At 46.1% G+C, this 14,087-nt stretch overlaps 1 protein-coding gene across 1 annotated transcript in view; it reads left to right on the top strand.

Annotated features, from left to right (window-relative positions):
* SMC1A (structural maintenance of chromosomes 1A) overlaps positions 1 to 14,087 on the top strand; it is a 32,296-nt gene that overhangs the window by 8,221 nt on the left and 9,988 nt on the right. Inside the window, exons 6-19 of the mRNA XM_082681236.1 lie at positions 119 to 377; positions 481 to 621; positions 1,467 to 1,549; positions 1,704 to 1,911; positions 3,244 to 3,429; positions 3,523 to 3,702; positions 3,803 to 3,949; positions 4,045 to 4,182; positions 5,164 to 5,280; positions 5,387 to 5,493; positions 8,613 to 8,754; positions 10,728 to 10,873; positions 10,965 to 11,118; positions 12,166 to 12,276. Coding sequence (XP_082537362.1) covers positions 119 to 377; positions 481 to 621; positions 1,467 to 1,549; positions 1,704 to 1,911; positions 3,244 to 3,429; positions 3,523 to 3,702; positions 3,803 to 3,949; positions 4,045 to 4,182; positions 5,164 to 5,280; positions 5,387 to 5,493; positions 8,613 to 8,754; positions 10,728 to 10,873; positions 10,965 to 11,118; positions 12,166 to 12,276 — 2,119 coding nt within the window. The remainder of the gene's footprint in view (positions 1 to 118; positions 378 to 480; positions 622 to 1,466; positions 1,550 to 1,703; positions 1,912 to 3,243; positions 3,430 to 3,522; positions 3,703 to 3,802; positions 3,950 to 4,044; positions 4,183 to 5,163; positions 5,281 to 5,386; positions 5,494 to 8,612; positions 8,755 to 10,727; positions 10,874 to 10,964; positions 11,119 to 12,165; positions 12,277 to 14,087) is intronic.

Below are 14,087 nucleotides of genomic sequence, written 5' to 3'. Positions count from 1 at the left end.
TTGTTCTTTTAGGCACTTCCCTGAGGCTTGGAGTTTAGGCCCCCTTTGGATTAAAAAGCCTTGGAACCCTCCCTTCTCCCACAGTGCTAACTGGTTTCCCCCTCCCCTCTGGCAAAAGGGAGAAGGACTCAGAGCTGAACCAGAAGCGGCCTCAGTACATCAAAGCCAAGGAGAATACCTCCCACAAAATCAAGAAGCTGGAAGCAGCCAAGAAGTCCCTACAGAATGCTCAGAAGCATTACAAGAAGCGTAAAGGTGACATGGATGAGCTGGAAAAGGAGATGCTGTCAGTGGAGAAAGCCCGGCAGGAGTTTGAGGAACGGATGGAAGAGGAGAGTCAGAGTCAGGGCAGAGATTTGACCCTGGAGGAGAATCAGGTAAGCTCTTGGGCGGGGGTTGGGGGGGCGGGAGTAGAGAGATCGCTGGGCTGACATGGACTGACTTGGTCATCCCTGTCCTCTTTCCCTGTCCCTGACACAGGTGAAGAAATACCACCGGTTGAAAGAAGAAGCCAGCAAGAGAGCAGCTACCCTGGCGCAGGAGCTTGAGAAGTTCAATCGAGACCAGAAGGCCGACCAGGACCGGCTGGATCTGGAAGAGCGGAAGAAAGTAGAGACAGAGGTGGGCATGCTGTACAAGATTAGGAATGATGGTCCAGAGAAAAGGAAGTAATGATAGCTTAACAGTAATGACAATAGCTAACATCTAGCAAACACTGTGTGCTAGACACTGTTTTTTACATGTATGCAGTCATTTAATTCCTCATTTTCCAAATGAGGAAAGTACAGCACAGAGGTGAAGTAATTTGCCTAAGGTTATTAAGTGGCAGAACTGGGACGTGAACCTGGGCAGTCTAGCCCACACTTTTTTGGTTTGAGCCTGTCTTGATTGGTGAGGAAGTTAGCCCAGGCTGGGTAGAACACCTATGAGAGGGTTTCATAGGGCCCAGGGTGACCCCATCAGTTAGCAGAGCCACATTGAACACCATCTGTGTGTCTGCTTTTTTTTTTTTAAGATTTAGTTTGATTTATTTTTGGCTGCGATGCATCTTCGTTGCTGCCGTGCGGGCTTTCTCATTTTGTGGCGAATGGGAGCTACTCTTTGTTGCGGTATGCCAGCTTCTCCTTGCGATGGCTTCTCTTGTTGCGGAGCACGAGCACTAGGGTGCTCGGGCTTCAGTAGTTGTGGCTCATGGGCTTAGTTGCTCTGCGGCATGTGGGATCTTCCCGGACCAGGGATCGAACCCATGTTCCCTGTTTGGCAGACGGATTCCTATCCACTGCACCACCAGGGAAGTCCCTGTGTGTCTGCTTTTTAATGGGCCTCCTGCACTAGTGACCCATTGTCCGTGACTGTTGGGCTCTTGGATGAGCAGGCACATGGGGAGGGGGATGAGCCAGGGCCCCATGGTCTTGGAGTTAACTTACTCAGCCTATGGTGATGTAGTGTATTTGTCTTTCTCCCAGGCCAAGATCAAGCAAAAGCTGAGGGAGATTGAAGAGAATCAGAAGCGGATTGAGAAACTGGAGGAATACATCACAACTAGCAAGTATGTGGCCTTGTAACCTTCCCTCTTACTTCCAGGCCTGTTCTTGTGAACCCTTCCTGTCCTACCTCTCTCCAGGCAGGACCCACAGAGTCCCTCTCGGCCAGGAATATTTTCTGGCCAGCCAGGGTAACCCTTGTGTTTCCTTACTTTGTAGGCAGTCCCTCGAGGAGCAGAAGAAGCTAGAGGGGGAGCTGACAGAGGAGGTGGAGATGGCCAAGCGGCGAATTGATGAGATCAATAAGGAGCTGAACCAGGTGATGGAGCAGCTGGGGGATGCACGCATTGACCGCCAGGAGAGCAGCCGCCAACAGCGTAAGGCAGAAATTATGGAAAGCATCAAGCGCCTGTACCCTGGCTCTGTGGTAAGAGTGGAGAGGGAACTCATTTCCTGAGCACTTACTTTCACACTCACTGTCAGATAATTTTCACAGCAGCCCTGTGAGGACAGGATTGCTAATCCCATTTTTACAGCTAGGGAAACTGAGGGTCAGAGAGGTTAAATGACTTGCTCAAAACAGCATAGCTTATAAGTATAAGAACTGCAATTCAGGGACTTCCCTGGTGGGGCAGTGGTTAAGAATCCGCCTGCCAGTGCAGGGGACACAGGTTCGATCTCTGGTCCAGGAAGATCCCACATGCCTCAGAGCAACTAAGCCCGTGCGCCACAACTACTGAGCCTGCGCTCTAGAGCCCGAGCGCCACAACTCCTGAAGCCCGCGTGCTTTGAGCCCGTCCGCAACAAAAGAAGCCACCGCAGTGAGAAGCCCGTGCGCCGCAACGAAGAGTAGTCCTCGCTCACCACAGCTAGAGAAACCCTGCGTGCAGCAATGAAGACCCAACACAGCCAAACTAAATAAAATTTAAAAAAAGAAAAAAAAACTGCAGTTCAGACCCAACTTGTTCTGATTCTTAACCTCGTGTTCTTTGCATCACACCAGTTGTATCTTCCTGAAAGTTTTGTCTTGCTTGTGTCCACTCCTTTGTGGGAGGTGGGGAAACTGGAGAGGGCTTTGGGAAGGGAAGGGGCCACAGGGCAGGAATTAGCTCCCAGGAAGTAGCTCTGTGCAGGCTTCAGTATGAGCTTCTTTGGCATGTAACAACCAGCTCATTCACTAGGCTTTATCAGATCTCTTGGCCTCTTAAACCAAATCCTGAGTCCCCAGATTCCCTAAATATTATTCCTCTATTGCTGTAATTCCATCCCTGGGTTCAACTTAATTGAGTTCCACAACTATTTCCTGATCTTTCCTATAGACACTGCTGGGGAGTTGATAAGGAGGAGTTAGGCTCAGTCACTGCCCTTAAAGATCTTACCCTTTATCTGATAGTTCTTAGGGAACCATGGTTGATTTGGGAGACATGGGGGAAGTGAACTGAACAAAGAGATTTACTTTGCTGGGTGTTTGTGAGAATTTGATATAATGCATATAGGGTCTCTGGCATAATGCCTGGGGTGGCAGTGGTCTGCGAAATGGTAAAAGTGAGGTTTAGAAAGATGATTTTTGGATTCAGACATGACTGCCTGAAGTTGTTGTTGCTTTAAAGCCAGAGTAGGTTTTTCTTCCGTAGTGTGGGGGCTGTGTTCCTGATAGAAATTCTGACCTGCTCCCACCCCCTTCCAAGCTGGGAATTGGGGTTCCCAAGCCATCTCCCAAAAGCCTCATGCTTCACTTTTCTCTTCTGACTTTCCCTAGTACGGCCGCCTCATTGACCTCTGCCAACCCACACAAAAGAAGTATCAGATTGCAGTAACGAAGGTTTTGGGTAAGAACATGGATGCCATTATCGTGGACTCAGAGAAGACAGGCCGGGACTGTATTCAGTATATCAAGGAGCAGCGTGGGGAGCCTGAGACCTTCTTGCCTCTTGATTACCTGGAGGTGAAGCTGGTGGTCATGGGGTCGGGGCAGTGTGAGAGGGCTGCTCCTCCTAGCCCTCCGTGTTCTGCCACTTAACTGAGCTTCTTCTCACAGGTGAAACCTACAGATGAGAAACTCCGGGAGCTGAAGGGGGCCAAGCTGGTGATTGACGTTATTCGCTATGAGCCACCTCACATCAAAAAGGCCCTGCAGTACGCTTGTGGCAATGCCCTTGTCTGTGACAATGTGGAGGATGCCCGCCGCATTGCCTTTGGAGGCCACCAGCGCCACAAGGTATGGATTCCCTTGCCCATATTGGAGCTGGACAGGCTTAGTATTGGCAATTCCTCTGTTTAGCTTCTCCCCTCTCCTCTCTTCTCCCTGCTGTGTGTAGACAGTGGCACTGGATGGGACCCTGTTCCAGAAGTCAGGGGTGATCTCTGGCGGGGCTAGTGATCTGAAGGCCAAGGCCCGGCGCTGGGATGAGAAAGCAGTAGACAAGTTGAAAGAGAAGAAAGAGCGGTTGACAGAAGAGCTGAAGGTAAGCCATAGGCAGGGCTGTCCCTAGGAATGGGGGTCCGAAGCCCAGGCCAGCCGGCCACCTTCTTACCACCTAGCCCCTCTCGTCCACTTTAGGAGCAGATGAAGGCAAAGCGGAAAGAGGCAGAACTACGTCAGGTGCAGTCTCAGGCCCACGGACTGCAGATGCGGCTCAAGTACTCACAGAGTGACCTAGAACAGACCAAGACACGACATCTGGCCCTGAATCTGCAGGTGGGGCCTGGCCTTCAGCCCTGTTTGCCAAAGGCCATCCTCACATTCCTGGCCTAGGTTTTTCTGGGGGTGGGGAACTTGTCCCACTTCCTTTGGGGAACTGCTTTGGGGAACCAGCCATAGCATAGAGTCAGACAAGCAGGGGTTCAGATCTTGGCTCTGTATGACATTAGGCAAGTTACTAAACCTCTGTGTTGTATCTGTTCAAATCTTTTGCTCATTTTTGTATTGATTTGTAAGTTTTTTGAAAAATATATTCCAGAAACAATATCTTTGTCAAGCATATGTATTGCAAATACTCAAAAAACAAAACAAAACAGGAAAAAAAACAAAATAAACCTCTCAGTGTCAATTTTTTCATCTTAATCTGTAAAGTGGGAGGTAAAATTATAGGGTCCTTACAAAGATTGAATGAGTTAATATATGTGAAGTATTTAGAGTGATTCCTCATAGCCAGTGAATGTTCAGTAAATGTTAGGTGCTATTAACATAACTAATTCATTCAACAAATATTTGAGTTTCTTCTGAAAGTTTTCAAAGTGAGCTACAGATATTTCAGTCCCTGTGAGTGGGGGTACTTTTATAGATATATTAATGTGTTTGATTATGGGTGCTTCCCCAGCTAACCCTGGAGGTGTTATGTAATATGTAGTATATGTATCATTTTTCTAAAATCAAAAAGTCTGAATTCCAAAACATATCTGGCCCCAGGGGTTATTGATGAGGGAGTGTGGGCCTGTAAGTAATGATGTTTACTGTGTGCCCAGCCTTTTGGATTGAAGTTGGCTGACTAGAGACCAGGGAGGAAGCCATGTGATGGTCCAAGTGAGAGATGATGCAGCCTTAACAGCAGTGCTAAGTCAGGTTCTCTCAGCATGTGGCGAGTTAGCCCTTTTTGTCCATGGGGCCAGTATACTCAGGGTGGCTCTTTTTCTCCAAGGATCCTGGTCTCTTTTGTCCTCTCAACCCTGTTTCCTTCAGGAAAAGTCCAAGCTGGAGAGTGAGCTAGCCAACTTTGGGCCTCGAATCAATGATATCAAGAGGATCATCCAGAGTCGAGAGAGGGAAATGAAAGACTTGAAGGAGAAGATGAACCAGGTTGGTAGAGGATGAGCCATGCCAGCATGTGCATCAGGGCAGGACTGAGGCTGGAAGCAGCACTCTGACCCAGAGGTCCTTTTCTCTCCCTTGCTTCTCCCCTCAGGTAGAGGATGAGGTATTTGAAGAGTTTTGTCGGGAGATTGGTGTGCGCAACATCCGGGAGTTTGAGGAAGAGAAGGTGAAGCGGCAGAATGAAATCGCCAAGAAGCGGTAGGTGGAAGTGTGGTTAGAAGGGGAGACTGGGGTGCCCTTGAGCCCCTAGCCTGACATCTGGGAAGTCAAATGCCATCGTAAGGCAGGGAGCAGCTTTTACAGCGATGGGCATTTATGGTAGGTCAGCCTTAACAGGGACATCATGGAAGCATGTGGCACAGTATAGGGATTAAGAGTACCAGCTTTAAACGTGGTTTACCTGGGTTAAAATCCCAGCTCCATGGTTCATTTATCTTGGGCAGTGACTTGACCTCTCTAAGCCCTAGTTTCCTTATGCGTCAAGTGAGATAATTGTGATACCTATCACATAGAATTGTTGGGGTGGATCAGAGGTTGGGCTTAATCCTTATAAAGTATTTAGCATGATACTTTGCACCTACTAAGAGCAATAGGTATTAGCTTTTTTTTTTTCTGGTTGCGCCATGTGGCTTGCAGGATCTCAGTTTCCCAACCAGGGATTGAACTTGGGCCATGGCAGTGAAAGCACTGAATCCTAACCACTAGACCACCAGGGAACTCCCAATAGATATTAGCTTTTATTATTGTCATTGTCCTGATGGGTGATGTGGGAGAGGAGGACCAAAGTTCTAGGTTGGAAGAATAGTAAGAACAAAGCAAGTTTCTCCTTTCTTTCCCACTTTAGTTTATTCATTTGTTCAACAAACCTTGTTTGAATACCTACTTGTGCCCAGTTGTCCTGTGCTAGGTATTGGAGAGGGTGGGGAGATGAGGGTAAGATAGATGAACATGACACAGTCTGTCTGAAGGAGGTCACCCCCTGGACCCAGGGCTTCAGTCAGCAGTTCGTCTAGCCCATCACCCATACAGTAACTGTTCATTGCTCTCCTACCCCCAAGTCAGGCTCAAGGGATATAGAATTGAATCAGAGACTGTTCCTGTCCTCAGGGAGTTTTGGAGTAATGAGGGAGACAAACAAGTAGATCAGCAGTTTCAGAATGATGCTGTACTTGAGGTAGATAGAAAATACAGAGGAAAATGTTCAAGGAGCTGCAAATCAACAAAAGGAAAAATAAAAACCTAGAGACCCAGTAGAATAATGGAGAGAGGATGTATTAGCATTTCATGGAAAGAGAAGCTCGAATGGCTAATAACTGTGAATTGATGTTCCATCTCATTCCTAATTAGAGAAAATGCGAATTAAAACAATCTAGCAGTATTTGGTGAAAATAAGTCTACACGAGCCCAATGACTTAGCAAAGCCACTCCTGAGTCTATATCCCAGAGAGGGTCTTAGCCACAGGGTGACAAAGAGACACATTCAAAGTTGTTCATCTTGGCATAATTTGTAATAGTGGGACATTGGTGGCAATGTAGACGGCCATCACTGCAGAGAAGTATAAGTTAAATGTGATGACTATACAGACTATGGAATACTGTGTAGCAGTTCAGACAAGAACTAGATTTACAGGCAGTAATAGGATAAATTTATAACACTGTACATTTGTATAAATTTAAAAACAAAACAACATTTTACAAGGATATGCATTTTTAAGGTTATATACGTACGTATGTATGTGTGTGTATGTATGTGTGTGTATGTATGTCTGTATGTCACTTTGGTGTACATGCTCACTGTAGGGAAGATAATAGGAGTAGAAATCAGATTGAACCAAAGGAGAAAAGGGAAAGGTCTTGTACAGACAGCGATCGTAAGTGTTTTATGGACTATGGGGTATGATTACACCAAAAAGGGAGGAACCCAACAAATTGTAATAGAAACTAAGAACCTGCTCACAATCGTGAAGAAAGGTTTTATAGACCAAGGAGTGATGAACTGGAGACCTGTAGAGTGAGTAGGATTTAGCCAACCAGGCAGTAGACAGAAGAAAGGAGTTCCAAGCAGTGAGAACAGCATGCGCAGAGGTGTGAGAGAGCATACTATGTTCTGCAAACTAAGTATTGAATGTCTGGAGCAGAAAAATGGGGTCAGGAGGAAGGCGGAGGTGTTGGAGAGGTCAGCAGGGGCCAGATCACAGAAGACTTTGTGAGTCACGCTTAGGAGATTGAACTTAAAATTGCATAGCTCAAAATTATAGAGTTAATTACATTCCATTTGGATTATAGTGACTAATAGGTTTAAGCTGCTAGCATGACATCTGGCAGCATCTGTCACACCATATTGGGGGGTGGAGGGACAGTTGGAAGTTAGACCGGCCTGTCCTGCTAGTATCTGCATATGCTGGTTACATACTCTTGAGTTTCTATAGAGATGGGGAGGAGGGAACTAGCAGAAATCTATTTTCTCCATTTTTTTTTTTTTTTTTTTTACTACCCAAGCTCTGCCCTTTAGAGATTCTGGAATGTTGGGGCAGGGGTGTATGCGGGGGTTTGGGGGTAGTTGGAAAGAGTGAAAGCCCATGAACTGAATATGAACTGAATACAGCCAGTATACCTGGAGATGGTGATGATAACTAAAATTTGTTGAGTGCTTACTGTGTACCAGGCATGGTTCTAAAGACTTTATACATATTAACTCCCAATAACTCTGAGGTAAGTACTATTATTATTTCCATTTTTCAGGTGAGGAAACAGGCATGGAGAGTATGACTAACTTGTCTGAGATTCATTACTAGTAAATGGCAGAGTTGAGATGCCAGTCCCCTTATCCCACCACATTATATTGCAAGGATGCCAGGAGAAGAAACCCAGATTTTGGTGTTTACACCTGGGATCTAATCTCACTTTGCCAGCTCTGTGGCCTTGGGCAAGGTCTTTTACCTCTTGGCCCAAGTTTCCTCATTTGTAAAATTAGGATAATAATGCCTTCTTGTGGAGCTGTTCATTAGTGGATTAGAGGTAATGTATGTAAATTACATAGAAGCTTAATAAATAGGAATTATCATAGCTGGTGGGTTCAGGTGGACCTTTTTGTGCCTCCTTCTAGGAACTCAGAATGAAGGCTCCAGTGTTTAAAGGAGGATTCATGGAGTTTGGCCCAATCTCCTCTGCCTTGTGCCATATCTACAAAGCGAGGCCAAGGAACTTAGTTCTGTAACTTCAGGGGACAGTTTTATGTGGATGAGCTGAGTGGTGACTAAAATTCAGCAGTAACTGTGTCCCTGTGCCCTAGGCCTAGTTCTCCTTTCTCCCCACAGTTTGGAGTTCGAGAATCAGAAGACTCGCTTGGGCATCCAATTGGATTTTGAAAAGAACCAACTGAAGGAGGACCAGGATAAAGTACACATGTGGGAGCAGACAGTGAAAAAAGATGAAAATGAGATAGAAAAGCTCAAAAAGGTAAGGAAGGAGACCATGAAAAACTAAACTAAAAGCTAAGAGGAAAAATTGGAAGAGATAATATCCATACTTTATAAAGCCCTCTTCTAAATAAGAAAAACACCAAGACCTAAATAGGGAGAAAAAATGAGTAAGTGGCACAAACAGTTCAAGAAGAGATTCAAATAACCCATAAACACGTATATATAATTTAGCCTTAGTAGAAATCAAAGGAATGCAAATTAGAACAATTATGTGTAATTTGTTTCCTATCACATCACCCAAGATTTTTTTTTTTTTAAAAAAGGATACTGGCCATGATGCACAAAACCAGCATTCTTAGGCCATATGGCACCATGCATTGAGAGTCTTCAGAATACATTTCTCCTCAGTAATACATGAGGAAATCCAAAATGCTGGCACATAGGTTGATGTTTTTGTTTTTTGTTTTGTTATTTATTTATTTATTTATTTGGTTGTGCCGGGTCTTAGTTGCAGCAGGCGGGCTCCTTAGTTCTGGCATGCGAACTTAGTTGCGGCATGCGTGTAGTATCTAGTTCCCTGACCAGGGATTGAACCCAGGCCCCCTGCATTGGGAGTGTGGAGTCTTATCCACTGCACCACCAGGGAGGTCCCCCAGGTTGTTTATTTTTTAATTTTTAAAAAATTATTATTATTATTTTTTTAATATTTTGGCTGCTTTGGGTCTTCATTGCTGCACATGGGCTTTCTCTAGTTGTGGCAAGCAGGGGCTGCTCTTCGTTGCGGTGCGTGGGCTTCTCATTGCGGTGGCTTCTCTTGGTGTGAAGCACAGGCTCTAGGCGAGCAGGCTTCAGTAGTTGTGGTACACGGGCTCAGTAGTTGTGGCTCCTGGGCTCTAGAGCACAGGCTCAGTAGTTGTGGCACATGGGCTTAGTTGCTCTGCGGCATGTGGGATCTTCCCGGACCAGGGCTTGAACCCGTGTGCCTTGCGTTGGCAGGCGGACTCTTAACCACTGTGCCACCAGGGAAGCCCTGTATATTATTTCTTATGAGCCATTTGAGAGGAAGTTGCAGATATGTCCCCTTCTGTGACTTTCAGATCAAAATGAAAACATTCTCCTTTAAAAAAAAATCAGAACATAATAGGTAAGATGACAGTCCCCTTTGACTGACCACTCTCAATCCCAGTCCCCTTACTCTTCCTGGGGCTAATCTCACGTAGGGTGTATTCTTCCAGACCTTATAGGCATTTACTTAAATACTTTTTTTTTTTTTAATTTTTTTTTTTTTTGCGGTATGCGGGCCTCTCACTGTTGTGGCCTCTCCCGTTGCGGAGCACAGGCTCCGGACGCGCAGGCTCAGCGGCCATGGCTCACGGGCTCAGCCGCTCCGTGGCATGTGGGATCTTCCCGGACCGGGGCACGAACCCGTGTCCCCTGCATCGGCAGGCAGACTCTCAACCACTGCACCACCAGGGAAGCCCTACTTAAATACTTTTGCATTCATATATATGTACTCATGGAAAGTACACAGTATTGTTTTTGTGGGTGTTTTAAAAACATTGATGTTATTGCTCATGACAGTAGTCTTGGTGTGGAAAAGATGCTTAAATAACATTAAGTCAGAATATAGACTTTTAATTACAATCTAGTCTCAACTATGTAGACCTGTCCATAAGTAATGCTGAGGGGAAATAGGCTAAATGTTAATTGGTTCTCTCTGGCTGGTGGGATTACAAGTAATTTCTTATTTTCCTCCTACTTCATACTTTTCCTATACTTTGAAGTTTTCTACAGCAGGCAACTTGTATATTGGGGTAAGGGGAGGTCAACAAAATAATTTGGAAGAAGGTAAAAGAACTCAGAGGGGTGATGGGGTTTGTAAAAGCAGAGCTCATTGAAGACAGATTCCAGCAAACTGTCTGGTGGAAAGGGTGGGGACAATGGGAGAAGATCCCAAGGTGAGCTGGGGAAAGCCTTCACTTCTTGTCCTGTTCACCGTGCTGGGACCAGGAGGAACAAAGACACATGAAGATCATAGATGAGACCATGGCCCAGCTACAAGACCTGAAAAATCAGCACCTGGCCAAGAAGTCAGAGGTGAATGACAAGAACCATGAGATGGAGGAGATTCGTAAGAAACTGGGGGGCGCCAACAAGTGAGTGGGTTCAGGCCTGGGCCTGGGGGAAGTACGTAGTACGGGCAGCTTGCTGGATTTGGGTCTCACCTATCTCCTTGGATCTTCTTAGGGAAATGACCCATTTACAGAAGGAGGTGACAGCCATTGAGACCAAGCTTGAACAGAAACGCAGTGACCGCCACAACCTGCTACAGGCCTGCAAGATGCAAGACATCAAGTTGCCACTGTCTAAGGGCACCATGGACGATATTAGTCAGGAAGAGGTGAGTATTAAGGCTGGTGGTGGGTGTGGGCTGTGAATAACATAACCAGGAATGGGGGATGAAGGTGGCTAGGGAGGGCAGGTGAGAGAGAGAAAAGGATGGTGGTTGCAGGTGGTGAGAGACAAAAGGAGGGATGCAGGGGAGATGAGGCAGGGTGAGGCTGTGAAGGCAGGTGAGGTGAAAGGTAATAGCCTTGGTGTGAGAGGGAAGTTGTTGGGGGTAGGGCTGCATGTCAGTAGGTGGTGAGGGAGGTAAGCCAGGAGAAGAGGAAGTCATTCATTAACCTTAGGGACTTGAGCTAAGATAGTTCCAGCAGGTGATGGATACTGGTAGGAGTGGGAATTGAGGGACATTAGCCAAGAGCAAAGGAAGGTGGAATTGAGGGACCTGAGGGATGGTAACTTAGCTGCAGTGAGGGAGGTTGGCCAAGAGAGAGTTGGGTAAGGGACATCAGCAATACAGAGGTGATGAAGCTTAGTTATGGGAAAGGGAGGGACACCAGCCAATAGAAGAGCCAAGGCATTTTATCCACTGGAAGTGAAGCTTGGTAGCAAGGGGGTGGGAATGTTAACTGAGAGGAGGTTTGCAGATATCTTGTCTTTGACCTGAACATGTATTTCAGTCCCACATGTCTTTCTCCCTCCTTTCTTCCCAAATAGCATTTCCATTTAATTCAGCAAAATATTTTGAACACTGGCAGTGTGCCAGGCATCATGGTAGCATGTGATATAATTACTCCTAATCCTAAGCACAGCCCTGCCAGGCAGGCATCGTCCTGTGTTACAGATGAGGGTTTGTGTGTTTAAATGAGGATTCAAGCAACAGCATGGCTTGCCCAGGGTCACACGGTTAGTCAGCGGTAGAGCCCAATTTTGAACTCAGATCTTTCTGCTGTCAGAGCTGCTTTTCCTTTTGCCACAAGTACTTTCTAGCAAGGTGCTTCTCAAAGACATCGAAGGCTGCAAAGGAGCCCCTCAGCCCCCTCTAGAGGAGCAAGTGCTCTTATGGCCATTCGGGTCCATTTGACTCTCCCTCTCGCCATTGCAGGGTAGCTCCCAGGGGGAGGATTCAGTGAGTGGCTCCCAACGAACTTCCAATATCTATGCACGAGAGGCCCTCATCGAGATTGACTACGGCGACCTGTGTGAGGATCTGAAGGTGAGGCTCAGCCTCGGGGAGTGGGTACATCCTCCCAGCTGTCCAGAGAGAGGGTCAGCTCATCTGGGGGCCCTGTGGAGACAGACCATGTCTGGAAAGAGGGGCGAGCTGGCAAGGCGGGGCGGGGTGGAGTTGTGATCCATGGCTTCCCCCAATATGCACACACAGACACAGGCACATCTTCCGCCTCCACCCCCAGCTGCCCCCATCCCTGCCTGTTGCCAGTCTTCCCCTTCCACCTGTGTACACATCTCAGCCCAGATACATGGAGAACAGGCTCCTGTACAGTGAACAGATAGACCTCGGGGGTTCCTCAGGGCTCTGTCCCAGGCATCCTTTCCTTCTCATTTGGCGTGCTCTCATCCTGGGTGTCTCCTCTACTCCCCTGGCTTCAGCTGCCATCTCTGTGCTAGGGCCCACAGGTACCTCAAACCCCAGCCTTCCTCCCCAAATCGGCCTCTTCTCTTCAGTGCCAGCCCCAGGTTCAAACCAGAAATCTGAGCCTTGTCCTTAACTCTCTCTCTCACTTTGCATATTCAGTGAATTACCAAGCCCTGTCAATTCTACCTTCCAGATATCTACTGAATTCTACTTTTCTCTGTTTCCACTGTCTCTGTAGTTCAGGCTGCTTTCACCACTCACATGGACTACTGTAGGAGCCTTCTAAATAGTTTCTGATGCTTTCCAGTCTTTCCTTATAGCCAGGCAGGGGGACTTGATTTTTTTTTTTTTAACCTTTTTATTATGGAAAATTTCAAACAGATACAGAAGTAGAGAGAATGATACAATGAACCCCAGGTACCCATCATCCAGCTTCAATAATTAGCAACATATGGTCAATCCTGTTTTTTATACCCTTCCCCCTCCTGATTGGCACATTTTAAATCAAATTCTAGATATTCCATTCATAATTACCTCAGTATATATCTCTAGGACTCCTTTTTAAAAAATGTAACCATGATATTATACCAAAAAATTAGCACTAACTCTGTAATGTCACCTGATATTCAATAAATGTTTAGATTTCCATGAATGTCCCATAAATATCTTTTTTAAAAATATTTTTTCTGGGCTTCCCTGGTGGTGCAGTGGTTGAGAGTCCACCTGCCGACGCAGGGGACACGGGTTCGTGCCCCAGTCCGGGAAGATCCCACATGCCGCGGAGCGGCTGGGCCCGTGAGCCATGGCCGCTGAGCCTGCGCGTCCGGAGGCTGTGCTCCGCAACGGGAGAGGCCACAACAGTGAGAGGCCCGCATACCGCAAAAAAAAAAAAAAAAAAAAAAATTTCTGTGTTTAAATCAGGATTCAAGTGAGGTCCATGTGTTAAAGTTGGTCTCTTATGGTCTATAACATTTTTTTATCCCTTTTTATTTTTTTCTTGCTATTTATGGAAGAAACTGGGTCATTGGTCTTGTACAATTTTCTATACTCTGAATTTGGCTGATTGTGTCCCATGATGTTTTTTAACATGTTCTTCCATCTTTGTGTTTCCTATAAACTGGTAGTTAAATCTGTGGTTTGATTGGATTCAGATTCATTTTTTATTTTTGGCAAGAATATATCATAAGTGGTACCATGTACTCATGAACTTCCTTTTGCATCGCATCAGTAGACACTGAATGTCAGTTCTCTGTCTTTGTAATGGTAAGATTGATGAATGCTCAACACTACCTATGAAATATTCTTGCCAAAAACTCAAACAAGGATCTGATTAAGCTTTTATGTCCACCAATTATATGAAACACTGGTGCCAGAGGAACATGTTAAGTAAAAGCACAGGGATGCAGTTAACTAAATCTAGACTGTGGGAA

Source organism: Grampus griseus (genome assembly GCF_964374135.1).
Source record: "Grampus griseus genome assembly, chromosome: X".
NCBI classification, from domain to species: Eukaryota; Metazoa; Chordata; class Mammalia; order Artiodactyla; family Delphinidae; genus Grampus; species Grampus griseus.
The sequence above is the reverse complement of the archived record's forward strand: the minus strand, read 5'-3'. Positions and strand labels throughout refer to the sequence as shown.